This window comes from Rattus rattus, chromosome 9, assembly GCF_011064425.1.
Source record: "Rattus rattus isolate New Zealand chromosome 9, Rrattus_CSIRO_v1, whole genome shotgun sequence".
Lineage (NCBI taxonomy): Eukaryota > Metazoa > Chordata > Mammalia > Rodentia > Muridae > Rattus > Rattus rattus.
Window position 1 is genome coordinate 96,160,924 of NC_046162.1, and position 23,072 is coordinate 96,183,995.

General features: G+C 55.2%; 2 protein-coding genes across 4 annotated transcripts; one reads left to right on the forward strand and one right to left on the reverse strand.

Moving 5' to 3' along the window:
• Positions 1–149: 149 nt before the first annotated feature.
• On the forward strand, positions 150–17,869 carry Git1 (GIT ArfGAP 1). Its single transcript, XM_032914234.1, has 21 exons — positions 150–173; positions 3,122–3,605; positions 8,956–9,089; positions 9,527–9,639; positions 9,750–9,855; positions 10,329–10,546; positions 10,628–10,722; positions 11,057–11,099; positions 12,976–13,024; positions 13,311–13,383; positions 13,876–13,973; positions 14,316–14,427; positions 14,526–14,659; positions 14,806–14,958; positions 15,076–15,306; positions 15,380–15,433; positions 15,560–15,646; positions 15,734–15,807; positions 15,938–16,120; positions 16,241–16,304; positions 16,449–17,869. The coding sequence occupies exons 1-21, from the start codon at positions 150–152 to the stop codon at positions 16,659–16,661; spliced, it is 2,742 nt and encodes a 913-aa protein (XP_032770125.1). The 3' UTR covers positions 16,662–17,869.
• Positions 17,870–18,211: 342 nt separating this feature from the next.
• Tp53i13 (tumor protein p53 inducible protein 13) lies at positions 18,212–22,912 on the reverse strand. Of its 3 annotated transcripts, XM_032911735.1 has the most exons (7): positions 22,710–22,901; positions 22,448–22,516; positions 22,196–22,237; positions 19,802–19,930; positions 19,180–19,383; positions 18,564–19,098; positions 18,212–18,486 (listed from the first exon to the last, which is right to left on the reverse strand). In XM_032911735.1, the coding sequence occupies exons 1-7, from the start codon at positions 22,779–22,781 to the stop codon at positions 18,374–18,376; spliced, it is 1,164 nt and encodes a 387-aa protein (XP_032767626.1). In that variant the 5' UTR covers positions 22,782–22,901; the 3' UTR covers positions 18,212–18,373. The 3 variants fall into 3 exon arrangements, with proteins under 3 accessions (XP_032767626.1, XP_032767624.1, XP_032767625.1); XM_032911733.1 differs by having other exon boundaries at positions 18,212–19,098; positions 22,211–22,237; XM_032911734.1 differs by lacking the exon at positions 22,196–22,237 and having other exon boundaries at positions 18,212–19,098; positions 22,710–22,912.
• Between the last annotated feature and the right edge of the window lie 160 nt (positions 22,913–23,072).

Consider the following 23,072-nt stretch of genomic DNA (forward strand, 5'->3'; position numbering starts at 1 on the left):
CGGGTGCGCGGAGCTGGGGTAGTTACAGCTCAGCCCCGCAGCATCATGGGGTTTGTAGTCCGCCTGGTAGAACCGAGCGTTTCCGATGACCAGAGATGGTCTGGAACTGATTTCCTTGGGGGGTGGACAGAGAGTCAGACCCGGCCGAAATGGAGGCCTTACTTGGATGCCAGGTGGGTTGGGGCACGTCTCCACCCTTTGGCATTTTGCCTTTTGCAAGGAAATGGGGAAGGCTTTGAGGTCTGGCCTGAAGGGTTGGGACGGGGGACTGTGGCCTGCAGAAGTAAGCTTGGGTCCCAGGGAGGGTAAGGAGGCATCTGGATTCCTAGAGGTAATGACTAAAGAGTGACCCCTTAGAGAGATGCAGGGCATCAGTAAGTACCAAGAGTCATTGAAGCAGCCAGGGATCTGACACTTGAAATATTTTTCAATTCTTTGCTCTCTCAGAAAATTAAACCCCACCTTCCACACATCACGTTGGAAAAGAGAATGTCTAATGAGACGAAGAAGACGTCTTTCCCCTCAGTTGCTCAGTAAGAACCAGGATGAGGTTGAGCAAAGACAGCAGCAGGTGGCAATTCCCCACCTCCATCCCATGTGGGTCCCTGCCTAAGGGAAATGACTAGCTCCAGATTGCCTCCTTCCTGAATGATGACAGCAGACAAGCGCTTCCACAAGGATCCCTTGCAGAGAGTGTGGTAAAAGTCAAGTTGGCCTCTGTGGTGGCCTGCAAATGTTAAAAGGACCAAGATGCCTTGGGAGAGAAAATGTCAAGAGAGCTGTGTTTAAATACCGTAAGAATTGCTTGATCTTAAGCAAATTGCTTATACTTCTGAGTTTCTCGGTCCATTCGCCTCTAAAATGGGACGGATACAACCTCCTGGGATGAGCTAAGAGTGTGAACTGCCTAAAGACAGCGCCTCTCTCCTTCATCCAGGCTGAGACAGGTAGTAGGAACGAACATGTTGCCTTCCTTGAGCCACCTCAAGGCAGAAATAAGGAATTCCTTGCCAGCCCGACTTAGAACAACAATCTAGAGAGTGTTTGTGTGGGAGGTGACAGCAAAAGCTTGCAAACTCCTTGTGCCGGTCTCGGGTTTCTTTGTGTGGTCTTCTCCCCGTCTTCCTGCACACCCAGTGGTGCCAGGCCGGGAGGACTTAGGGAGGAGTAGACTGCCTCGCCCCTTTCTGCAGCCTGGGAGGAGCCGGTTGGCATCTCTGCAGCCCAGGGCCGCAACCCACCTCCACCGCCAGGGGTCAGCAGAGTGTCGTGATTGCAGCCCGAGTTGAGGAGGGGGCTAGATTTAAGGAGGGACAACTAGGAGAGGTCGCAAGAATGTTTGCACAATTTCGCATTAAATCGTTTTCAGAACCTAGTGTGTGATTCCACTTGAGCTGTTCTGTTTCCTGCGATGGTGACATCTTCTTCGAGGAACCCAGAAACCCTTCTACCCCCATATTCAAGCACTAAAGCTTGGCTGTGGTGAGATTGGGGGTTCTGCAACAAAGTTTGGACAGTGTGTCAGAGTCAGGGCCCCGCCCAGGCAGTTCCTGAGCCAATAGGGAGATAGGGCAGCCGGGGTCGGGGGACGTGAATCATTCTTCCCCTGCACACCCTGTATTCCAAGAGAGGAGAGAGGCCAGCACACATTTGGAGGAACTATTCTTTGGGCAGCTAGGTTGCCCTTTTGCCAGATGGCGGGCTACCGACGCTAAACCCAGGTCGCTTTCCTTTTGGTCTGAACGCCCTGGCTGCCACGTGCTCGAGACGCGCCCACACAGCGAAGAAACAAAGGCAGCCAAGCGACGGGGCTGCCAGCAGCTGCCTCGACATTTAATAAATGAAATTCCATAGCTGGGGGTCGATCCGGGGTGAACGGGCGGCCACTGCTCCTGGGCTGCGCGCCCAGTTTTAGCTGCCAGACTGCTTCCCACCTTCAATGCTGGGGCCACCAAGCCTACAGACCTTTGGGTATGAGTGCAGCACGGGGTGGCATAACCATCACCCTTTGCTGTCAGAAGCCCCACCTGCTGAGCTGCTGACTTGGGCGGGGGGGGGTGCAAGATTTTTTTTTTTAAGGTGAGATTATAAATATATCCTGTGGATCGCAATTTCAAACAAACTTGTCAATCTGGGTTGCAGCAAAAGGCGATGGAACTTAGCGTGTATTTTGGGTGGTGTGACTCATAAGCATTGCTTGTCTCCCCCTAGGGAAGGAGCCTGCCCACCCACAAGTCGCTGCTGCTGTGCCACTGCTGGGAGAAATAGACCCACTCAGGCACCCCTATCCAAGGACTCCCCCCAAACCTCCGTTTTATTACTGAGCAGGAATCCCTGACACCGAGGGAACTTTCCCTTAACTATGTCACTACTGACCTGCCTCTCTCCCTATGACCCGCCCCACACCCCAACCTGGTGTTGTGTGTGTTTTTGCCCTCTCCATAATAAGCTGAGTGCTCTGACAGCCCTTTTGCGGCTGTAGGGGTGGGGGCTGGGCACAAACGGGTCACACGTGTATGGGGGAGCATGCTCAGTGCGGGGTGCACCCACGTACAGCATGCACTTCAGTTCCTAGCCCCCCCCCCTCCATGAGAAGTCCAAGGAAAAAGATCCTTACAGAAATTGGCCCCTGTGTGTTTTAAGCGTATGCTCAGGCTACATATACACCCGTTGGGCGGCCCAGAAACATCGTTGATGCACATGAAACAGATAGCAAGTTAGAGCTGGTGCACACACCACAGTGGTCACTCTTAATAACCACCTAGACTCTTTGCTTTCCTATTTGAAACAAGAATGATGTATTTTTAGTCCCTCAGGGAGGGAGTCACACTTAAGTGACGACCTCTCGGGCACCTGGCCGTCCATATTGGTGGTAGTGAGTGCACTCCACAGGGCTATGGCCACAGACCCAAATGGACACTGACTTGGACACAGAGGGAACCAGAACACACACCTCACCCCAATCCAGCCTCTGACCGCTAGAAGTATTGTGCCTGGGGATGCTTCCTGTCCACCGCAATCCCCACCACGTCCGTCTCGCGGTTACTGGACCGAGAGTCCCCTGGACCACTCCCCAATCGGAAAGTGAAGGTCAAAGTGCTAGCGAGTGTCTCGGTTGCAGACCCTGCTGGAGCGGGCCGCGGCTCCTTTAAGAACCCCGGTCCACTCCCGCCTGCGCGCAGGCTTCCTTTCTCCGAGAGGCTCGGCCACAGAGCGAAGCGGAGCGCCGGGGCGGGGTGCGGGCCGCCCCTCCCCCGGTGGGCAGGGTTTTCGCTGCTTCCTGCAGGAGCGGCCTGGGCCGCGCAGGGGGCGGGGAGAGCGGAGAGCGGCGGCGGGGCGGCGCGGGGCGGCGCGGGGCGGAGGGCGCCCGAGGGCGAGCGGGCGGGCGGGCACGGCGGGTTCAGGCCAGCCCGGGGGCGGACGGTTGGCCGCGCGCGGAGCCTCGCCGGGGCCTTGCGGGAGCCGGGCCGGGCCGCAGGGCCGCCGCCGCCGCCGGGCCCGCCGCCCGCGCCCCCACGCTGGCCCAGAGGGCTGCGGCCGCGTCGCCGCTGAGGATGTCCGGAAGGGGCCGCGAGCGGAGGTGTGTGCGGACTGCAGCGCCCCTGGTAAGCGGCGGGACCAGGGGGGGCGGGACCGCGCCGCAGGCCGTCGCCGCCGCCGCCCGGCGGGCGCCGAGGCCTGGCGGGAGCGCCGTGCGGGGCCGGAGGGCGGGGGGGGGGCCACTGCGGAGCGGCGTCCTTGGCGGAGGGCCGGCTGCGGGGGGGGCGCTGTGCGTTGGAGCCGGTGGACGGGGGGAACCGCCTCCCACCTCCATCTCGGCATCCAGACGGAAGCGCCAGCCTGGTGTGTCAGGAGGGCTGTGGCGGAGGCCGGCAGGCTGTGGGAGGTGGGCGCTAGTATGGTTTGTGTCATCCCTGCCACCCCTGCGTCTTGCACCTGCTGCTCACATGGTCCGCGTGCCCGCCGGAGCGGTAGAGGGCAAGGGGCCTGGATATGGGATCCTAGAGAGCACCTGACAGGGGTGGCAGGACTCTAGGACTCCAGCCCCGGCTTCCCAAGGCTGGGGCTCCTTGGAGGGCCCGGTGTTCAGGAACAATCTAAGCATGGGCATCTTCCCCGGAAGCATCTCCAGGCCTGCTAGTGGCTGGGAACATCTAGACTCAGCTTTTCCTGTTCCGGGTAGGCCTGTTGGAGAAGGTGTGCTAGGTATTGGCTCAGTCTAAACACAGATCCCTCCTGGTCTCTAGCTCATTGGCCAAGTGGTGAGGGGTGCTTAGGCTCCCCTTGTCCGGCTGACTCCTGAGGTGACTGGACTTACACACTGCTTCCTCCGTACTAACCAGCAGAGTGAGTCGGTCTGAGCTGGTATGAAACCCCCCTGGCTTGCTGAGGAAGTGAATGGAGGGCAGCAGTTCACCAGGCTGATCCCTTATGTGGGAGGACACAGCGGGTGATGGGACTCAGCAGCTGGCTGGAAGCAGGAAGCTCTGGGCTTTGCCCATCCTCTATAAAAGAAGCAGTCTCTCCATACAGGTTTGGGGTCTTGTGGACTCTGGGCAGTGTAGATGTGATTAGGTGAAAGTGTGGAGTGCTGGTTTGTGGGCCCATACCTTGTAGTCACCCCTTAAAATCCCAAGGTCTGACTGTGAGCCCAAGGAATGATGGTCCTGTAGTTCTTGTGGTCTAAACTGGAGTGTTGGGAGTTGTGGGTCGCTGGCCATGAGCCATGAGCATGGGATATCTTGTAGGTGACTGACTCCGAGACCTCCTTAGGATATGTCATGTTTTACAGACGGGTGTCCATACCCCTAGTTAGCTGGAAATGACCGCTCCCTTTCCCTGGCCAACATCAGGAAGGCCTTGATTCAGGTAGTGCCTTTGTTTCCAGCTTTCGCTGTGAAGCTTTGCTCACTCTGGGATTTTGAGGACCCTTGCATTTCCCAGTCTGTGTTCTTGCTTCTGGAGCAGAGGCCTGAAAGATAGAGCAGCTATCTTTTTGTTGTCTGTGTCTGTCTGGCCAGAGCCTCTGGACACCCAGTCAGGGCTGGGAGGAACAGGGTGTGTTAGATGTTAGGCCACTGAGCTCATAGCCCCCATCCTCATGTGACCGGGGCAGGCCTGCCTGAGGACTCTCTTTCCTCCCTCTGATGCCGAACGCAGGTGACCAAGCTGAGGGGCAGAATGTTGACATTCTCCCACCTTAGCGCCCAGCAACTACTCCCCAGGTACAAGTGCTGGTGTTTGTCAGGACTGCCCTATACCACACTGGGTCTGGCCGATCATGACATTCTTATATTTTTGGTTGTGAGCCTAGCCTTTAACGGCTGAGCCATCTCTCCAGCCCCGATCATGACATTCTTGATCTGAGCCTATAAGCATCCCAGATAAGAAGGCTTGGCATTGGGGTTGGGGATTTAGCTCAGGGGTAGAGAACTTGCCTAGCAAGATCAAGGCCCTGGGTTCGGTCCCCAGCTCCGAAAAAAAAGAAAAAAAAAAAAAAAAGAAGGCTTGGCATTCTCGTATTCCATGTATGTGATGTATGAGAAAATATAACCCATCTATTCATAGATCCCAGGATAGCCCAAAGTCACAGCGTCACTGTGATAGAACTCTGTTATTGCCCAGGTATGGCAGCACGTGCCCTTAAACCCAGCACTTAAGAGACAGAGGCAGGCAGATCCCCAGGCCAGCCAGGGCTATGTCGTGAGATCATGGGGTGGGGTCATGGAGTCTCTTGTAGTTTATTAACTCAGAGTATGAGGGAGGTAAGAGGTGAGACCCACCCTTCAGAGACAGGTACGAATATGTTGCAAGGCCTCTGGACACAATGCACCTGCTGTGGCAGCTTGTGCCATCTCACCAGGTGCCATGCCCCTGCCTGCCTTGGAGTCTAGGACAGAACAGGAGTTGGGGTGCACTGAAGAATGTCAGTTATCCCCTTTCTCTTCCTCTGCCCACTCTGCCTCATCGCCTTGGTCCCAAGCACTCTGACCCGGCTCCCAAGTGTTCACTTCCTAACCCTCAACCCACAGCCTTTAAGTCAGCCTTACACTTTGACAGACTGGGGTAAAGACCTCCAGATACCCAGCCTATAAGTGACCAGAGCTGGGGAGTATTCTGCAGGGTAATGTATACTCAGAAGTCTTCTTACAAGGACAAATGGGTAGACTTCTTGCTTTTGGGGAGGAGGGGTGGGGGTGGTTAGGCCGGTTCCAGATAAGTCTCTTCTATGTAGTCCTGGCTGTCTTGAAACTCACTTTGTAGACCAGGCTGGCCTTGTCTACAAAGACATCCACCTGCCTCTGCCTCCGCCATCTGAGTGCTGGGATTAAAGTTGTGCATGAGCACTGCCCGGCTGGCTTTTGCTTCTTGTATTGGGTATAACTCAGTACCGCCAGGTGAGTGAGTGTCCTGTAGTCTCTATAACTCAGTACAGCCAGGTGAGTGAGTGTCCTGTAGTCTCTATAACTCAGTACCGCCAGGTGAGTGAGTGTCCTGTAGTCTCTATAACTCAGTACCGCCAGGTGAGTGAGTGTCCTGTAGTCTGTCTATCTTTTTTTTTTTTTTTTTTTTTTTTTAATTTTGAGACAGGATCTCACTGTATAGACCAGGCTGGAGATTGATCTGCCCCTGCCTCCTGAGTGCTGGGATTAAAGGTGTACCCTACCATGTCTGGCTGTCCTGTGGATTTCAGTGTAAGCCTATGTGGCCACCACTCTATCCAATGTAAATAACATCTCCATAGCTCTCCACAGCTTCCACTTCTGGCCACACCCCCAAGGGTAACCTTCATCCCCTTGGATTCCTCTTGCCTGCTTTTTTTTCCTCTGGTCTTCCAAGGGTGTGGCCCTTAGATTTGAGGGGGAGAGGCCAGAGCATGGGCTTTATATACAGGTCTTCTGGCCCCTTGAAGACTGGTGGCTTTTGGTGGTGGCATGAATTTACTTTCAAGGCCTTCCTATGGTTGGCAACAGTTATCTTATCCTGATGTCCCTTCTGATAACCTGGCCACACACACTGGCCCTCACCTACCCACGGAGCAGCTAGAGGAAGACACCACCTTCTCTAGGCCTCACATTTCCTCCCCTCTGCCCAAGTCTGCAAGGATCTTCTTAGAAACCCTTGCTGGCTTCCCGCTTCAGAACTGGCAGAGGTGGGGTTTGGAACTCTGCTGACTGGCCAAGGTCATTTGGACCTAGAGTGCAGGTAGAATTGTTAGACACAGACTTCCTCTCTGTGTCATCCAGAAATGAGCTGGCACCAGTGTGACCAAGACCAACAGTGTCCCCTGCCCTCCCTTCCCAGTGGAGGTCACAACAAGGGAAAGGAGGACCCTTCTTAAGCAGGGAGAAGGTGCCAGGAAAGCTTTAGAGTTTGAGGCTCTGGGACCACTGGCCCTGGATGTCAAGCTGATTCCTGTAGGCCTGGGGTGGAGGCCTCAGGACTGCCCGATTCTGATCCTGGCCTGGGCGTCTCCCCACTCACAGGAAACCCTACCTCTTCAACAAGAGGAATTTAGGCTGCATCATTTCCCGCTTCCTGCCTGGGCTGCAGGAGGTGACTGGCAGGCAGACCCCCTGACCCAGTGGAGTTTGGGAGTGGGGGAAGGGAGTTTTCCATGCCCTGGGGGGGCGTGGTTCTCATTGTTTGGGTGAAACCGACACAAAAGTACTCTAGGGCTCCCCCTCTTGGCAGAGGTGGCTGGTCCCTTCCCCAGTTCTTAAAGTCAGCAGCTCCTGGGAAGGTGTGTGGTGGTCACTCTGCACGTCCCTCATTGCCTTGTTTTGTGAGATTCCAAAAGAAGCCTGAATCCAGAGACAGCTACAACTTCCTGTTTCCACTCTGTACCCCCAACATGGGCAGAACTTAAGCCCTGACTCAGTCTGCTCATGACTCTGGGAACTTTGATGGTAACATTGGCTCCAAGGGCTTGAGATTGCCTTATGGTTGGGAGAGATTTCTCCAGTCTCTAAGAGCGTCCTGAGTTCTAATAAGACAAGGCAGAGAGCCAGCCCCATCCCCCAGAACAAGGCTTCCTGAGCCTGGGTGGGGGCCTGGGCAGAGCACAGTGTCCTGGAAGAGCAACTCCCTGCCCCCACTCTGGACAGCACACAATGGCCGCTTTCTCCCCCATGACCTTTCCTTTCTGTAGCCTGAGCCGAGTGCAGTTGTCTCCTCCCCTTTTCCAGAGGGGCTTGGTGTAGTGGCATCTCTACTACCCTTGAGGGCCCAACCTCCTACCCATTAGCCCCCATTCCCGTTTCCCATGTTCATTTCATCCACAAGGACTGGAGAATGGCTTCTAGACTGGTCCTGAGACTGCAGAAGCAGAGGGCGGCAGCTTTAGGCTTGGCCTGGTCTCTGGCATTGAGGTGTCTGGCTCTGTACTCCAGCAGCACTCCTTATTAGCTGTGTGACCTTGAGCAAGCCCTTTGACCTCTTTGAGCCATTTAATCCTCATCTGTAGAGCAAGATAGCACTTCTGAAAGGAATCATAGAATACTTGGTCAGTAAATTCTGAGTACTCAGACAAGGTTAGTCCCATTGTCCCGAAGGCTGCAAACCCACAGTGATGGTGGCATGAGACGGGAGCCTCTCAACTCTGTCAGATGGGGTCTAACAGGAGCATGCCCAGGACTGTGTGATATGTGGCATCAGGGCTCCTGCCTCCCCGTGGAATGGCTGGGTAGCCATCAGGAGAGGCTGTGCAACTGATCACAGTGACCGTGGGGTAGGAAGCTGTATCCACTGAGGTCCCCAGTGGGTGCACTGGGGACTCTGCATTCCCAGAGGTATAGGAGTTAGAGGAAAGGGCTAGTGGCCAGCTTCTACGCTCCTGGGGAAACTGAGTAGACATTCCCTGAAGCACTAAGCGTGTGCCAGGCCTGATTGTGTGCTCAGGAGATGGGGCTTTTCCACTGGCTCCTACTGATTTCCCACCTCTGCCCATCCCAGACCCTGGCTGGGCATCTATCAGCAGAGGTGTGCTGGTTTGTGACGAGTGCTGCAGTGTGCACCGGAGCCTGGGACGACACATCTCCATTGTCAAACACCTTCGCCACAGCGCCTGGCCTCCTACGCTGCTACAGGTAGGGAACTGAACCAGACAGTATTCTTCCCAGTGTGCAGTGCCCAGGTATCCCCGAGCCCCTACCCTCAGCCCCCCAACAAATACACACATACACCTGTTCATAATATGCAGTTCCAAGGGACAGCAGCCACTGTGATCCCGAGTCCTTCCACCCAGCCCCTTTCCCTGTAGTGTCTACTCTTTAGCTTGGACTCCTCCTGTGTTGGACAGTGTATCGAGCAAGTTGCTTAAACATTCTGAACCTTGGCAAACGCACCAAGGTAAGCCAGCTTGAAGTGCTAAATGGGACCCATGACTTTGGGTGGCCTGACTGGATACTGGGCACATTGTAGGACCTTTAGTGGTGTTTCCAGCTGCAGCAAGCACTTTGAGAGTATCTCCCCCGGTGCCCAGCACACAGTGGGCACTCTCTTGCTTGGCATCTCTGCCCCACAGATGGTGCAAACGCTTGCCAGCAACGGGGCCAACTCTATCTGGGAGCATTCCCTGCTGGACCCTGCACAAGTGCAAAGTGGCCGGCGCAAAGCCAACCCCCAAGACAAAGTCCAGTGAGTGGGGCTGCAAGGGCGGTGGGCAGGCCGTGTGCCCTGGGACAGGGGCCTGAAAGGTCGCTTCCCTAAGCTTCTTGCTCCCATTGCTTCCTGTGTGCTCCATGCAGCCCCATCAAGTCAGAGTTCATCAGGGCAAAGTACCAGATGCTGGCGTTTGTGCACAAGCTTCCCTGCCGTGATGATGATGGGGTCACCGCCAAAGACCTCAGCAAGGTGTGAGGGGTCCCTCTTTCCACACCCATGACACCCTGAGGCATAGGTCCCAGAGGCAGCATAAGGTCAGGGAAAACAGTAAGTGCAGACTCTCTGGAGCTCTGTCAGACTGCTGATGGCTAAGAGGCCTCCACTCCCAAGTGGATGCACAAGGCCTCCCATCTGCCACTTGAAAGGTAGGAAACCCTGGAGTCCTTGCTTAGCTATCCAGACCTTCATTTCCTCACCAGTAAAGTGGGAATGTAGTAACAGGACCTACCTCTGGCTAGTGTCTGCTCCAAGCAAAGACATGGAGGGTAGTGACTGGCAGCTGCTATTATTAATTGGCATTGTCCTCTAGTGGGAAGCCCTCTGGGCCCAGGTTTGGCAAGGCCCCTTGGAGCTGGCAGGTGTGCGAGGAGCAGCCAGGTGGGGGGTTCTTGGGTACACGTGTGTCTGTCACACTCACTTACTGCACACTCTGCTCCTCGCAGCAACTGCACTCGAGTGTGCGAACAGGCAACCTGGAGACCTGTCTGCGCCTGCTTTCCCTGGGTGCCCAGGCCAACTTCTTCCACCCAGAAAAGGGCACTACACCTCTACACGTGGCTGCCAAGGCAGGGCAGACACTGCAGGCTGAGCTGCTAGTAGTGTATGGGGCTGACCCAGGCTCCCCTGATGTCAATGGCCGCACACCCATTGACTATGCCAGGTGAGAATCAGCTAAAGGATGAGGTTTAGGTGGAAGGGAGTGACTGCTGCTGTGTGGCTGAGCCATGTCCCCTCCCCACAGGCAGGCGGGGCACCATGAACTGGCAGAAAGGCTAGTTGAGTGCCAGTATGAGCTCACTGACCGGTTGGCCTTCTACCTCTGTGGACGGAAGCCTGGTGAGCAGAGAATGGGCCTGACTAGGCCCGGGCAGGTGGGACCAGACACACCCAGCAGCAGGTGCCATAGTGACAAAGCCAGCTGGGGAACTGTGTTGCTAGGCAACTGGCTCCTGTGAAATTGCTGCAGGCTCTGGGTTGCTGCAAGTATGTTGGGGCCAAGGAGTGGGGGTGGGCCTGACTTGCAGCCAGCTTCCAATGCTCTTGGGGTGTCCTGCCCACCTCCATTCCCTCTGATACTTTCAAGTGTCACACCCTGCTCATGGTGGGAAGTGGGCTCCTGGATGCTGGCGCCACCTGCCATCAGTGACTTGGCATTTTTATTTTTGTTCAGATCACAAGAATGGGCATTACATCATCCCACAGATGGCTGACAGGTGAGTGCCCACCTGATGCCCTTTCCAGCTATTAGATGTCAAGGTGATCTGACCCAGAGCCCTGCCCCTTTCCAGGCTTCAGAGGCCTGCCCTCCCACCCTATACCTGCACTGACTAGCAACACAGAATTTGTAGCCTAGTCCCTATTACTGTATACCTCAAGGCAGGCGAGAACTGTCAGTTCAACATCCAACAGTCCGCATGAACCTTGTGATTATTAAGTATCTGGAGGGTTTAGGTACAAGGAAAGACCTAACTAGGTTCGGCCATTGTGTACTACCTGCCATGTAGCCTTTGAGTGAAGTAATTCCCTCTGTAGGGAGAAGATAACTACAGGGAATTTGTTGACTTTGGAAATACTGGCCAGACCTCCATTGTGCAGTGTGCAGGGGAATAATGGTGAATTTTTGCCTCTGATCATAGCAGCCCCAAGATAACTCAGCAGTGGAGGATATCCCCAGTCACTTACTCAGTTTACAGGACAAGAATGAGCTGGCGCCACCTAGTGGTCCTCAGGGGACTACAACTTGATGCCAGGCAGTACCCCCTGGCATTAGGAGAGGTTTTCCATCATAGCCTGTGCAGGCGGATGGAACAGTCAGGCTGTGCAGCTCAAATTCCTAAACCCAGAACTTCCCTGTTCCAAGACCCTGAGACTCAATTCTTCTTCTCTAATCTGATCTGCCTAGGGGTGGGTGGGTGGGAGTGTGTGTGTGTGTGTGTGTGTGCGCGCGTGCATAGTCAACACACACACAGGGACATAGAGTCAGTGGTTGTAACTTAGCACCTCCTCAGAGCCAGCTGCTGCTCTAGAGATACCAAGGTAATCAGATGCCACCTTGCCCTGAGCTACAACTAAACAGGCAGGACATCAGCAAGAGGTGCTAGGGTGCAGAGGTAGGAACTGCAAGCAACTTGTGTACTACAGCATAATGTGAGGGAATGAGACTGGGAGAGCCAGGTGAGCATGAACCTCGTGGGGAATCCCAGCAAGGGCACAGCCATCCTGACGGAGTTCAAGCATGGCTGGAATGGATATGTGGCAGTAAGTTACTGTATGACTTGAAGCAGGTTGCCTAGCCTGAGCCTTGGTCATCTCAATGCTAATACTTACCCTTTTGGGAATATTGAGAATAATTAATACAAAAAATACAAAGTACTTAGCATTTTTTAAAGAAAGCATTGTGAAGAAGTATGGTTGAACTATATCTGATGTACACATTAGTATTGAACTGTTTTAAGACAGAGCGCAGGGTTGGGGATTTAGCTCAGTGGTAGAGCACTTGCCTAGCGAGCGCAAGGCCCTGGGTTCGGTCCCCAGCTCTGAAAAAAAGGGAAAAAAAAAAAAAAAAAGACAGAGCGCGTGGCCAGACATGTAGGCACTCTGCTGCTGGATGAGAAAAGGATTTTAAAGACAAGCCTAGAAGTCTAAAAGCCCAGACCAGAGGAAACAGGGCAGAAGTGGGAGGCGAGGCTAGGGTCTGAGGAAGAAGGAAATGGGGGATGGCTTCTTGTAGCTGAGAGTGGACAGAGAAACAAGCTGGGGAGGCAAAGTCTCTTGCGTGTTCTGTTTTGGGTGTGTGTGGAGATGTGTCTGAGCTTGACATGGGAAGGCAAGAGCCGCCTGCCCCTGGGTAATTGCTGCTCTGTCCTGTTCTTCCCTTTGCTGCCTTCCTGGATTAGATCTCGCAAAAGTGCATGTCTCAGAGGTACCCACACCTGTTGGCTGCAGGCTGTGAAGTTTGGGTGGGTGGGTGGGGTTGGTGTGTGACCTCGGGGTCTCATCTCCCTGAGTTCCCTGCATGCTTGGGAGGTAACCAGCAGGGCCCAGACCGTCCCTCATGTCTGGCCTCTCTCCTCCCTCCTTTGTCCACAGTTTGGATCTGTCTGAATTGGCCAAAGCTGCCAAGAAGAAGCTACAAGCAGTAAGTCTGCCTCAACAAGCTAGGACTTCTTAGAGCAGCCCTCTCCAGCCTTGCCAGGCTCCTCCCTGCAGTCACCTCCCCATGCCCTCGTCTTGATCCTGGTTCTGCCCTCCAAGTGTGTGTCCAGAGCCTCGCCTCTGGGAGGAGGAAGTAACCTGGACTCTTCCTTGCACATAGAACCTCACCCACCCCTCAGTTCTAGGACAGGCTGGGTGACAGCGGGGTCATGAAACTTGCCACATCACACAGCCTCCTGACAGACCCTGGGCCCCCTCTCTGCCTCTAGCTCAGCAACCGGCTCTTTGAGGAGCTCGCCATGGATGTGTATGACGAAGTGGACCGGAGAGAAAATGATGCAGGTGAGGGAGAAGGGACCTGCCACAAAGAGCCAGGACCCAGTGAACCAGGGAAGGGGGTGCTGCTCAGAGGCCACTGGAGTCCCTGTCACACACGACCCCCTCCCCCATACACCCTTGGGCAGCGCTAAGCTGTCAGCAGCCAGCCGCCTCTCTACCCACCAGGCACTGGGGCTCATCTTGCTCTGGCTGCCTCCCACTCTGGCTGTCTCCTCAGCCATGCTCCACCCCTACCCTGCATCACTCCTCCCTGGCCACAGCCAGATTCCAACCCAAACTCTGGGTCTGGCCTGGTGGGCCCTGCCTTGTTGTGTTGTCAGTGGGCGGGCCTCACTGGGCCTGGCCCAGCTTTTGTGTTGGTGGAGACCCTGCTTCCTGCCACACTGGCCCAGTCTGAATAGAGGAGGGCCTGGGGGGCTTTGCTCAGTGCTTCTCCCCCTCTTCTCTGAGGGTGCATTCACAGTGGGTGATCTGCTCCCTGCCCTTCCCCCACAGTGTGGCTAGCTACCCAGAATCATAGCACCCTGGTGACGGAACGCAGTGCTGTGCCCTTCCTGCCAGTCAACCCTGAATACTCAGCCACTCGGAATCAGGTGAGGAGGGATAGGCCTGGATGGTTTCCTCTCTGAGAGCCCTGCCCTTCCTGCCAGAGACAAGCTGGCACCCAGGCAGGCTCTCCTGAGGCCTCCCTCAGGATCTGACTAGGAATGGCATGAAGCTATTCTCTAGTACTGGTGGGTACTTCAGCCTCCTAAGGGCTCCCCTGGGTGCCGTAACCCTTTGCTGACCTGGGCTGCCACACTGCTGATGTGGGGCTGGGTGTTTTAGCTACAAATAGGTGGGATGGCAGGGTCCTGCTTTGTTGTCCTGTTCCAGCCCCTGAGCCAACCAGACCTGTGGTCCCTTATGCTGGCCTTGCCCTTTCTGCCTTGCAGGGACGACAGAAATTGGCCCGTTTTAATGCCCGAGAGTTTGCCACCTTGATCATCGACATCCTCAGTGAGGCCAAACGGAGGCAGCAGGGCAAGAGTCTGAGCAGCCCCACAGGTGGGAGCACGAGCGGGCCACGGCGGTCACCTCTGCCCAGGCACGTGATGAATGTGTGTGGCTGAGCAAGCCCTGAGACACGGGTCTTCTGTCTTTAGACAACCTCGAGCTGTCTGCACGGAACCAAAGTGACCTGGACGACCAGCACGACTACGATAGTGTAGCTTCTGACGAAGACACAGACCACGAGCCCTTGCCCAGTGCTGGCGCCACGCGGAACAATCGTGCCAGGGTCTGAAAACTGACCCTGCTCTTCCCTCCCGTAGTCTCCTCTGTTCCTTCTGGCCTCTCTAGACCCAGCTCCATGTTTTTTAACTCCATGACCTATAGCGCTGGTCAACCTCTGTCCCTGAGACTGACTGGCTTCTGTCCCTGCAGAGCATGGACTCCTCAGATCTGTCGGATGGGGTTGTGACGCTGCAGGAGTACCTGGAGCTGAAGAAGGCTCTGGCTACCTCCGAGGCCAAAGTGCAGCAGCTCATGAAAGTCAACAGCAGTCTGAGTGACGAGCTTCGGAAGCTGCAGAGGGAGGTGAGCACTGTGGCCGGGGAGTGGCAGAAAAGCATCCAAGATTCTGGGAGTGGGGTCACCCTTTCCAAAGGTGGTACCTACCTTGACCCAGAGGTGGACACCATTATGTACACTCAGATCCACAAACTGCAGGCAGAGAACCTGCAGCTCCGGCAGCCGCCAGGACCAGTGCCTGTACCCTCACTTCCCAGTGAACGGGCAGAACACACACTCATGGGCCCTGGTGGAAGTACCCATCGCAGGGACCGCCAGGCCTTCTCTATGTATGAGCCAGGCTCCGCCCTGAAGCCCTTTGGAGGTGCACCTGGGGATGAGCTCGCCACACGGCTCCAGCCTTTCCACAGCACAGTGAGTAGCCTGCTGGCCTTGGTTGGGGAAATTAGGGTCACAGCTTATCATGACACTGTTCTGCTTCCCTCAGGAGCTGGAAGATGATGCCATCTATTCAGTACATGTCCCTGCTGGCCTTTACCGGGTAAGCAGGACCTGGGGATGGAGGGTAAACCCTGCACCAGTGAATCACCAGCCCCAATAGCTGTGAAGCTGCACTGGGACACTGAACTACAGTGGGAACTGACTCTGGCCCTTCCCTGGTTTTCAGATCCGGAAGGGGGTGTCTGCCTCTTCTGTGACCTTCACTCCCTCCTCCCCACTGCTGTCAAGCTCCCAAGAAGGAAGTCGCCATGGGGTAATGTTCATCCCAGTGCCCAGGGACGGTGTGGGCTTTACAGTTCCAGGAATTGTGCTCACCCATCACCCTTCCCTTCCCCTCCAGAGCAAGCTTTCACGCCATGGCAGTGGTGCAGAGAGTGACTATGAGAACACACAGAGTGGAGAGCCTCTGTTGGGGTGAGATGTCTGTGGGTCTCTACCCAGCTCTGCCAGCACCTGGAGGGGAGGTGGTGAGGGCCCAGCCGTGCAGGTGCAGGCAGGCCGTCAGTGACTAGAATGGCTCCTTTTCTCTCCACACGTGGGTTAGACTTGAAGGGAAGCGGTTCCTAGAGCTGAGCAAGGAGGATGAGCTGCACCCTGAGCTGGAGAGCTTAGATGGAGACCCAGACCCCGGGCTCCCCAGCACGGAAGATGTCATCCTAAAGACAGAGCAGGTCACCAAGAACATTCAGGAGCTATTGCGGGCAGCCCAGGAGTTCAAACATGACAGGTAGGGTGAGCACAGGCTCTTGTTAACCTGTGAGTACTGGGTGGAGGGTACTGCTAACTGGGGTCCTCTGATGCTGGGACTCTGAGAAATCCCTCGTCCAACTTCTCTCTTCCCTGACAGCTTTGTGCCCTGTTCAGAAAAGATCCATTTGGCTGTGACTGAGATGGCCTCTCTCTTCCCAAAGGTACAGGGGCCACAGATAAGCAGAGTGGGAGGGCCTGGGGTGGGGCAGAGGCAGGTAAGCTGCCTGGGTGGAGCCAGTCAGAAACCTGGCTTAAAGTCCAGGGCTCCTCCCTCCTCCCTCCTCCCTCCTCCCTCCTCCCTCCAGAGGCCAGCCCTGGAGCCTGTGCGCAGTTCACTGCGGCTGCTCAACGCCAGCGCCTACCGGCTGCAGAGTGAATGCCGGAAGACAGTGCCTCCAGAACCTGGCGCCCCTGTGGACTTCCAGCTACTGACTCAGCAGGTGATCCAGTGCGCCTATGACATCGCCAAGGCTGCCAAGCAGCTGGTCACCATCACCACCCGAGAGAAGAAACAGTGACCACTTTCCCTGCCCTTACCCACACCCTGGGACCTCACTGGCCATGGGAGCTGGGCCACTCCAGACACTAACCCACCCCCAACAGAGCCACTGGCACAAGTGCCCTTAGTGCCACCATTCTCCTCTGGCATCCAGGTGCCCTGGTGTCCACACCCCCTTAAGCCCCAAGGATGGGAATGTGAGGTGACAGGAGCATCTGTCCCCCACATTCCACACCCCTCCCTCCCTCTGTACATAGCATCCCTGCCCTGCTGATACGCAGGAGCCTCAAGGAGTCCCTCCCAGCTCTTCACCTGCCTTCCAGGGCCCCCTCAGCAAAGGGTGGGACAGGGACACTCCAAGTGGGGCAGCTCCGCCTACTGCACCCTATCCCCATGAGCCAGTTCAGCCCTGGGGGGTCGAGCAGAGGCACCCCCTCCTTTGTGCATTATCTCTGGGTGTCTCTGCCCCGTAGCCAGCAGCCCCCCCCCCACTGCTCTTTCATGACAAATGGCCCCTGCCAGAGCACAGGCCCCAACTTGTGTGCCAGGGTCCCCAGCAGCAAACACTGGAACGTCTTTCTCTCCTCTACCCCTTAATTTTAACTTTGTGGTAACTGAGTGTCCCTGCGTTCTTACAACTGAGTGTGTGAGCGGCAGTGCCGTTCCAGAGACCTGGCCCACCTGGAGCTCTGAGGGGCAGGGGAACCAGAGTAGTGGGACCAGCATTGGAAGTCAGCTTCCCTCTACCCAACCTGGGACGGGGACTGTCAGGGTCACCAGCTGTGGTCCAGTTGCTACCCCTACTTGTATCCCTAGCCTATAAACTTAAAAGGAAAACCACTTCCCTCCATCTCTCCCCGGTCCCCTGTGGGAAGTGTGCTGACCAGGCAGAGGACAGAGCACCTGCGCCTGGGGCTGGCTCCCCGGGTCCCCAACTCAGCTGGTGGCTGTGGAACTGAGCCCCTCTCCCTAGCCTCTGCAAGGCCAGCACCCACAACACTACCTGTACCTACAGTGACCCACCCAGAAGGCCTGGGGATCTGGCTGCAGCTGAAAAAGCTGGCAAGGCACTGACAGCACCCACCAGCTATTCCCCCAACCACCTTCCTAGCCTGTGGTGGTGGGTAGCTGTCAGAAGGTGTGTCATGTACATTTGTATCAAAAATAAATAAGTGACCATGTGCCACTTCTGATGTCTAGAGGTCAGAGGTGGGGCTCAGCCCGGTATTCAGTTCTTGGTTCAGGTCATTGTCCCTGCTACTTATGTGTCACAGTCCTTGTCTGCAGTCCTTGCGAGGCTGAGGCAGAAGAGCAAATTTAAGGTTGTCTGTGAAGAGTCAGGAGCGTGTGTTGAGCGGGGGACACATGCAAAAAGGTGAGCAAGTGAGGAGTGCCAGCACCGGGGCTGCGCAGGCCAACTACTTCATTTGAAACCGGCCTGATGTGATTCTGATAACCCTGGGACACTGGGTGCCTCGGGGGCCAGCCAGCTCCACTCTAACTCCCCCCAAGGGCTTGTGGCCTGAGGGGAGTGTGACTGCGGGCAGGATACACTCGCCCAACTCCGAATTCTACTAAAATAATTTAATTAGAAACAGGAATTTGTATCAGGGAGGCTAGAAGGATGATACTCCCAAGAAACCAAGTGAAGCCTCTAGGGCCTCTCCGCCTGCCGCCAGGGGGCGCCCGCGGATGGCCCACGTGGCAGCGGTCGCAGAGGGGCGGAGCCGCTCAGTCCGAGCTCTCCGAGTCAGGGCCACTATCCGGTGTGGGTGGGAGCAGGGGCCGTCTTCGAGACCTCTTGATCCGGCGCGAGGGCAAAGGCAGCCTCCGTTTCAGGATGGCTGTGGGAAGATGAGAGGTCAAGGGCAAGAAATTCCAGGGATTGGGCGTACCTGCTGGGGGTTGGGGGGCTTCTCACCAGCTACGGTGTCCTGGCTGTCTGACGTGGGCCCCCAGTAGATACTCTCGCTCCTGCGGAAGTTCCGGTGCAGTCGCGTGCAAAGCGTAGCCAAGGTGAGCAGGACCAGCAGGAAGGTCAGGGCCATGGCAGCCCAAGCAGCCTCTTCAGTACGTGGAGTGGGCCCTCGAGCTACCCGGGGAGGCACTGCTGCTCGAGGAGCTGGGGAAACCTGACCCGGACAGGCACAACCTCCAGGGTTGCCTTGCCCACTGGGCATCTGAGCCTCTGTCCTGAACCTACCATTGCCTTCAGTTACCCCAGTCATCAAGGAGACCGGGGCCACAGATGAGGTTCCCAAAGTCCGCTGCTGGGCCTTCAGGCTCTGTGAAGAGGCCAAGGAAACTCTCAGGCCTGAGGGAGTGGATTGTAGACCAAGGGCAGCACGGAGACCCCTTTTCTTGACAACACTGAGTGAGGACCTCCTGGGTCCTCTAGATGTCACCTCTACACCAGGAGGTCGCCAGCTCCGCAGAGCAAAAGCCAGAGTCGGGGCCTAAAGAGAAGAGAAATCAGCCCCTACTCTCTGTTAACCCAATACTCTCTCGCCTCCAAGCCCGGTCCCAGCACCCCTCACCTGTACACAGCGTCTCCCACACAGCTTCCCTCTTCTGGGGGCTGGCATCATGGGAGTGGGCCCAAAAAGATTGTCAGAGAGAAACCACACACTCTTTCTCTGCTTCCGCCTCTGCCGCCGCTGCCTCTTCAGCCATTGGGCAGCCCAGGCTGGCTCTATCCAAGCCATCTCCAGTGCAGTCCCCCATGCTGTCAGCACCAAGGGCTATGAAAGAAGGTAAACAGCTAAGAGGGAAGAAGACCCTGCGTGTTTCCCTTTCTCTGCCCATAGTGCATAGCACAACACCCTGGTTGTTTTTTGGGGGTAGGGCAAGGGGATGAGACAAGTTCTCACTACATAGCCCCTGCTGTTCTGGAATTCAATATGGAGGGCAGGCTGGCCTCAAACTCACAGAGATTTGCCTGCCTCTCTGCTTCCAGAGTGCTGGGGTTAGAGATGGTGGCTACCAAGCCCAACTTTTTTTTTTTTTTTTTTTTCAGAGCTGGGGACCGAACCCAGGGCCTTGCAGTTGCTAGGCAAGCGCTCTACCACTGAGCTAAATCCCCAACCCCCCAACTTTTTTTTTTACTTTTTACATTTTTGATTTTGTTTTTAGCACAGCTTTCACTAACCACTTACTTACCCGGTCCCAAGGGAGACTGAAGTCAGGAATGAGTGTGGGCTTAGCCACACACAAATGGGCCAAGACAGCAAGCTGGAGCCTTAGCCAGAGGTGGGCACAGGGGTGGTAGAAGAAAGTGATACCCTCAGCCTGGAGGGAAAGCAGAGATACAAAGTCAGGCCCAGCCGCTCCCAAAGAATCACAATTTCCCCCATCCTAGACTCCAGGATAAAGGGGTTATCAGAAAGTGCCCGTCCACTTTCAGGAAAAGGCAAAGGCCTTGAGTACTGAGACATACGCCTCTCTAGTTCACCTCTCTTCTCCATCAAGTGCACTGCCCCCACCCCTAAAGACGAACCTCTGGGAAAGGCCTCATAGCTAAGTAACCCCATTAGACTCCAAACATGCTCCCTCATCCCCACGCACACATGGTGCTGGGAATCAACAGCAGGACTCTTACCACTGGCCTGCATCCCTGGCCCTCAATGAACAGGCTTCAGCTGTACTTCTGACTGTGCATTAATGGTTCTATAAGTCCCAACTTTAGACTCTACCCCTCATATGAATACCAAGTCTTTTTTTTTTTTTTTTTTTTTTTTTGGTTCTTTTTTCGGAGCTGGGGGACCTGAACCCAGGGCCTTGCGCTTCCTAGGCAAGTGCTCTACCACTGAGCTAAATCCCCAACCCCGAAGACCAAGTCTTCTATTTCTTGATCTAATCCATGCACTCTCCCAGGAGTATCCATTTTGTCTTTTTTTTTTCCGGAGCTGAGGACTGAACCCAGGGCCTTGCACTTGCTAGGCAAGCGCTCTACCACTGAGCTAAATCGCCAACCCCTCCCAGGAGTATCCAAAACACAACTTGACTGCACAATCCCAGGATAGGAGTAAACCAGAGAAAAGAAGGTAGGTATCTCAGAGGAAATGAGCCTGAATCCACATTTGTGGTAAGAGCCCATCAAGATGGAGATAAACTAAATCAGATGAAGATAATTTACATCTTGACAAGTCAGAAGGGAATTCAGCTACAAATGTGAATTCTAAACATAAATCATAAACTCCAATGGATTCTGAACGGAAATAACTGGAGAGGGACTATGTGCAACAAAGAGGCAGCCAAGTCCGACAGTGTACCTGCTATAACCCTAGCCCTTTAATAGGCAGGGGGATCAGAGCTTTAAGATCATTCTTGGCTGGGGTTGGGGATTTAGCTCAGTGGTAGAGCGCTTGCCTAGCAAACACAAGGCCTGGGTTCGGTCCCCAGCTCCGAAAAAAAGAAAAGAAAAAAAAAAAAAAAGATCATTCTTGGCTATATAACAAGTTCGAAGCCAGTTTGGGCTACATGAAACCACGTATTAAAAAGGGGGATGGGGCTGGAGAGATGGCTCAGTGGTTAAGAGCACTGACTGCTCTTCCAGAGGTCCTGAGTTCAATGCCCAGCAACCACATGGTGGCTCACAACCATCTGTAATGGGATCTGATGCCCTCTTCTGCTGTCTGCAGACGGCTGCAGTGTACTCATGTACCTAATATAAATAAATCTTTTTTTAAAAAGGGGGGGGATGGAGGGACCTGGAGATACAGCTCAGTGGTTAAGAGCTTTTGCTGTTCTTCCAGAGGATCTGGGTTCATTCCCAGTACTAACATAACAGTTCACAACCACTTATAATTCCAGATCCAGGGGATCTGACCACCTCTTCTGAACATACAAACACAAAGTCCCCAGGCAGTGACACACAGGCTTCTAATCCCAGTACACATGCAAATGGATGTCTGTGAGTTCAAGGTCCGGTCTACAGAGCGAGCTCAGAGACAGCCAGTGCTACACAAATGCTATCTCAAAAAAACCAAAAAAGCAAAACTAAACTAAATAAAAACAACAAAAACTTACCTAGGAAGCATAAAAGGCCCTGGGTTCGGTCCCCAGCTCCGAAAAAAAAAGAACCAAAAAAAAAAAAAAAAAAAAAAAAAAACCACAGGCAAAAATTCATACCAATAAAATAAATCTAAACAGTTTTAAGAGCATTCATAAAAATTGAACTCGGTTTACAACACATTAAGCGCACACTGCTAACATGATACAGTGTTTTGCGAGCCAAACACTATTCATTCACTTGCAGAAAATCAGAGCCTAGAAAGACAAGAGAATCCCAATCACACCAGCATTGGGATGGGGGTTGTCTTGCTACCTTCAGAGTTCCTCTCGGTGTTACTTGCCACGCGTCTAGCTACTCGATAGAACACCTGAGCCCAGACTACCGATCTGTCCTGGGACCCACAAGTGGAAGAAGCCCTACCTCTTTTTGCACAAAGTGGTAGAGGGGTGGAGCTGAGAGCCAAGAGTGACAGAGGTAACCTATGAGAAACATTCTGTCGCCAGGGAAGGATCCCAAGATGAGCCCCTGGTTGTACTTACCTGTCCTTGTCTCACCTGTGTGTAAGTCACTCTTGGTAACACCTACACATGGGGAAAGAAGAGAGCAGCTGGGGACTTCGTGTTGGGTGTGAAGAAGGGGACAACTAGCCCCAAGCCCTGGGCTGAGATGCAGACGCTGGAGACTGAGGGCAGGAGAAACCAACAGATGTCCCAATCGGGCGACCACCGAGGGTGCAGCGAGGCCGTTCATAGTTCATACCCTTCTCGTCCTCGGCCCTACAGGGTTCCTACCTGTGGAGGCAGAGGCCACAGGCCTTCGGGACAACGGGTTCCTGCCTCCTCCGCCGGCTCGGCCACCACCTGTGGGTCCAAGGCGAGGAGCTGGGCGTTGGTCTCTGCGAGGGCCCCGCCCTTTCGGTTCCAGAAGTAGAGGCGCAGACCAATGGAGGGGCCTCCGAAACCCCTCGCACGCGCCACTCTTTCCAGGACAAAGTTTAAGCAAAGCGCTTTGAGATCCTTCGGCCAAGACCTTACCAGGAGCCGGTCGCCTTACCTCGTGAAGACTCAGGAGACCCACCAGGGCTACCAGAAGCAACCGGGACGGAGGTGGAGGAGGAGGAACCATTTCAGCTGGGCCAGCAGCAGTCCGGCCAACCAGCCAGCTGCAGCGCCACTCGCGCGCGCCCCCGACCTCGCGCGGCTCGCGCGCCCACGTAGACGGCGGCTCGCGCACAGCCCTGCTCCCTCCTCGCCCCGCCTCGTGCCCCGCCCCTCCTACCCCAGGGCCGCCCCCGCCCCGCCCACCGCCTAGCTCGCCCTACTCGCCAGGCCCGCGCACGCGTCCTGAGCCCAAAGCCGGAAAAGTTAGTCCCAAAGATCTCCTGGTCTCCAAGCCAGCCCGACCAACTCCCTCGCC

Bases quoted from the DNA above. Each gene is read 5' to 3' on its own strand.
- Git1 (XM_032914234.1), top strand. From the start codon at position 150: ATGGAGGCCTTACTTGGATGCCAG. The intron at 10,547-10,627 runs GTGAGAATCAGC...CCCTCCCCACAG, and splicing joins ACACCCATTGACTATGCCAG to GCAGGCGGGGCACCATGAAC. The intron at 15,808-15,937 runs GTGAGATGTCTG...CACGTGGGTTAG, and splicing joins AGTGGAGAGCCTCTGTTGGG to ACTTGAAGGGAAGCGGTTCC.
- Tp53i13 (XM_032911735.1), bottom strand. From the start codon at position 22,781: ATGGTTCCTCCTCCTCCACCTCCGTCCCGGTTGCTTCTGGTAGCCCTG. The intron at 19,384-19,801 runs GTAAGTAAGTGG...CTTCTTTCATAG, and splicing joins TCAGTCTCCCTTGGGACCGG to CCCTTGGTGCTGACAGCATG. The intron at 19,099-19,179 runs GTGAGGGGTGCT...TCTTCTCTTTAG, and splicing joins GTGGGAGACGCTGTGTACAG to GCCCCGACTCTGGCTTTTGC.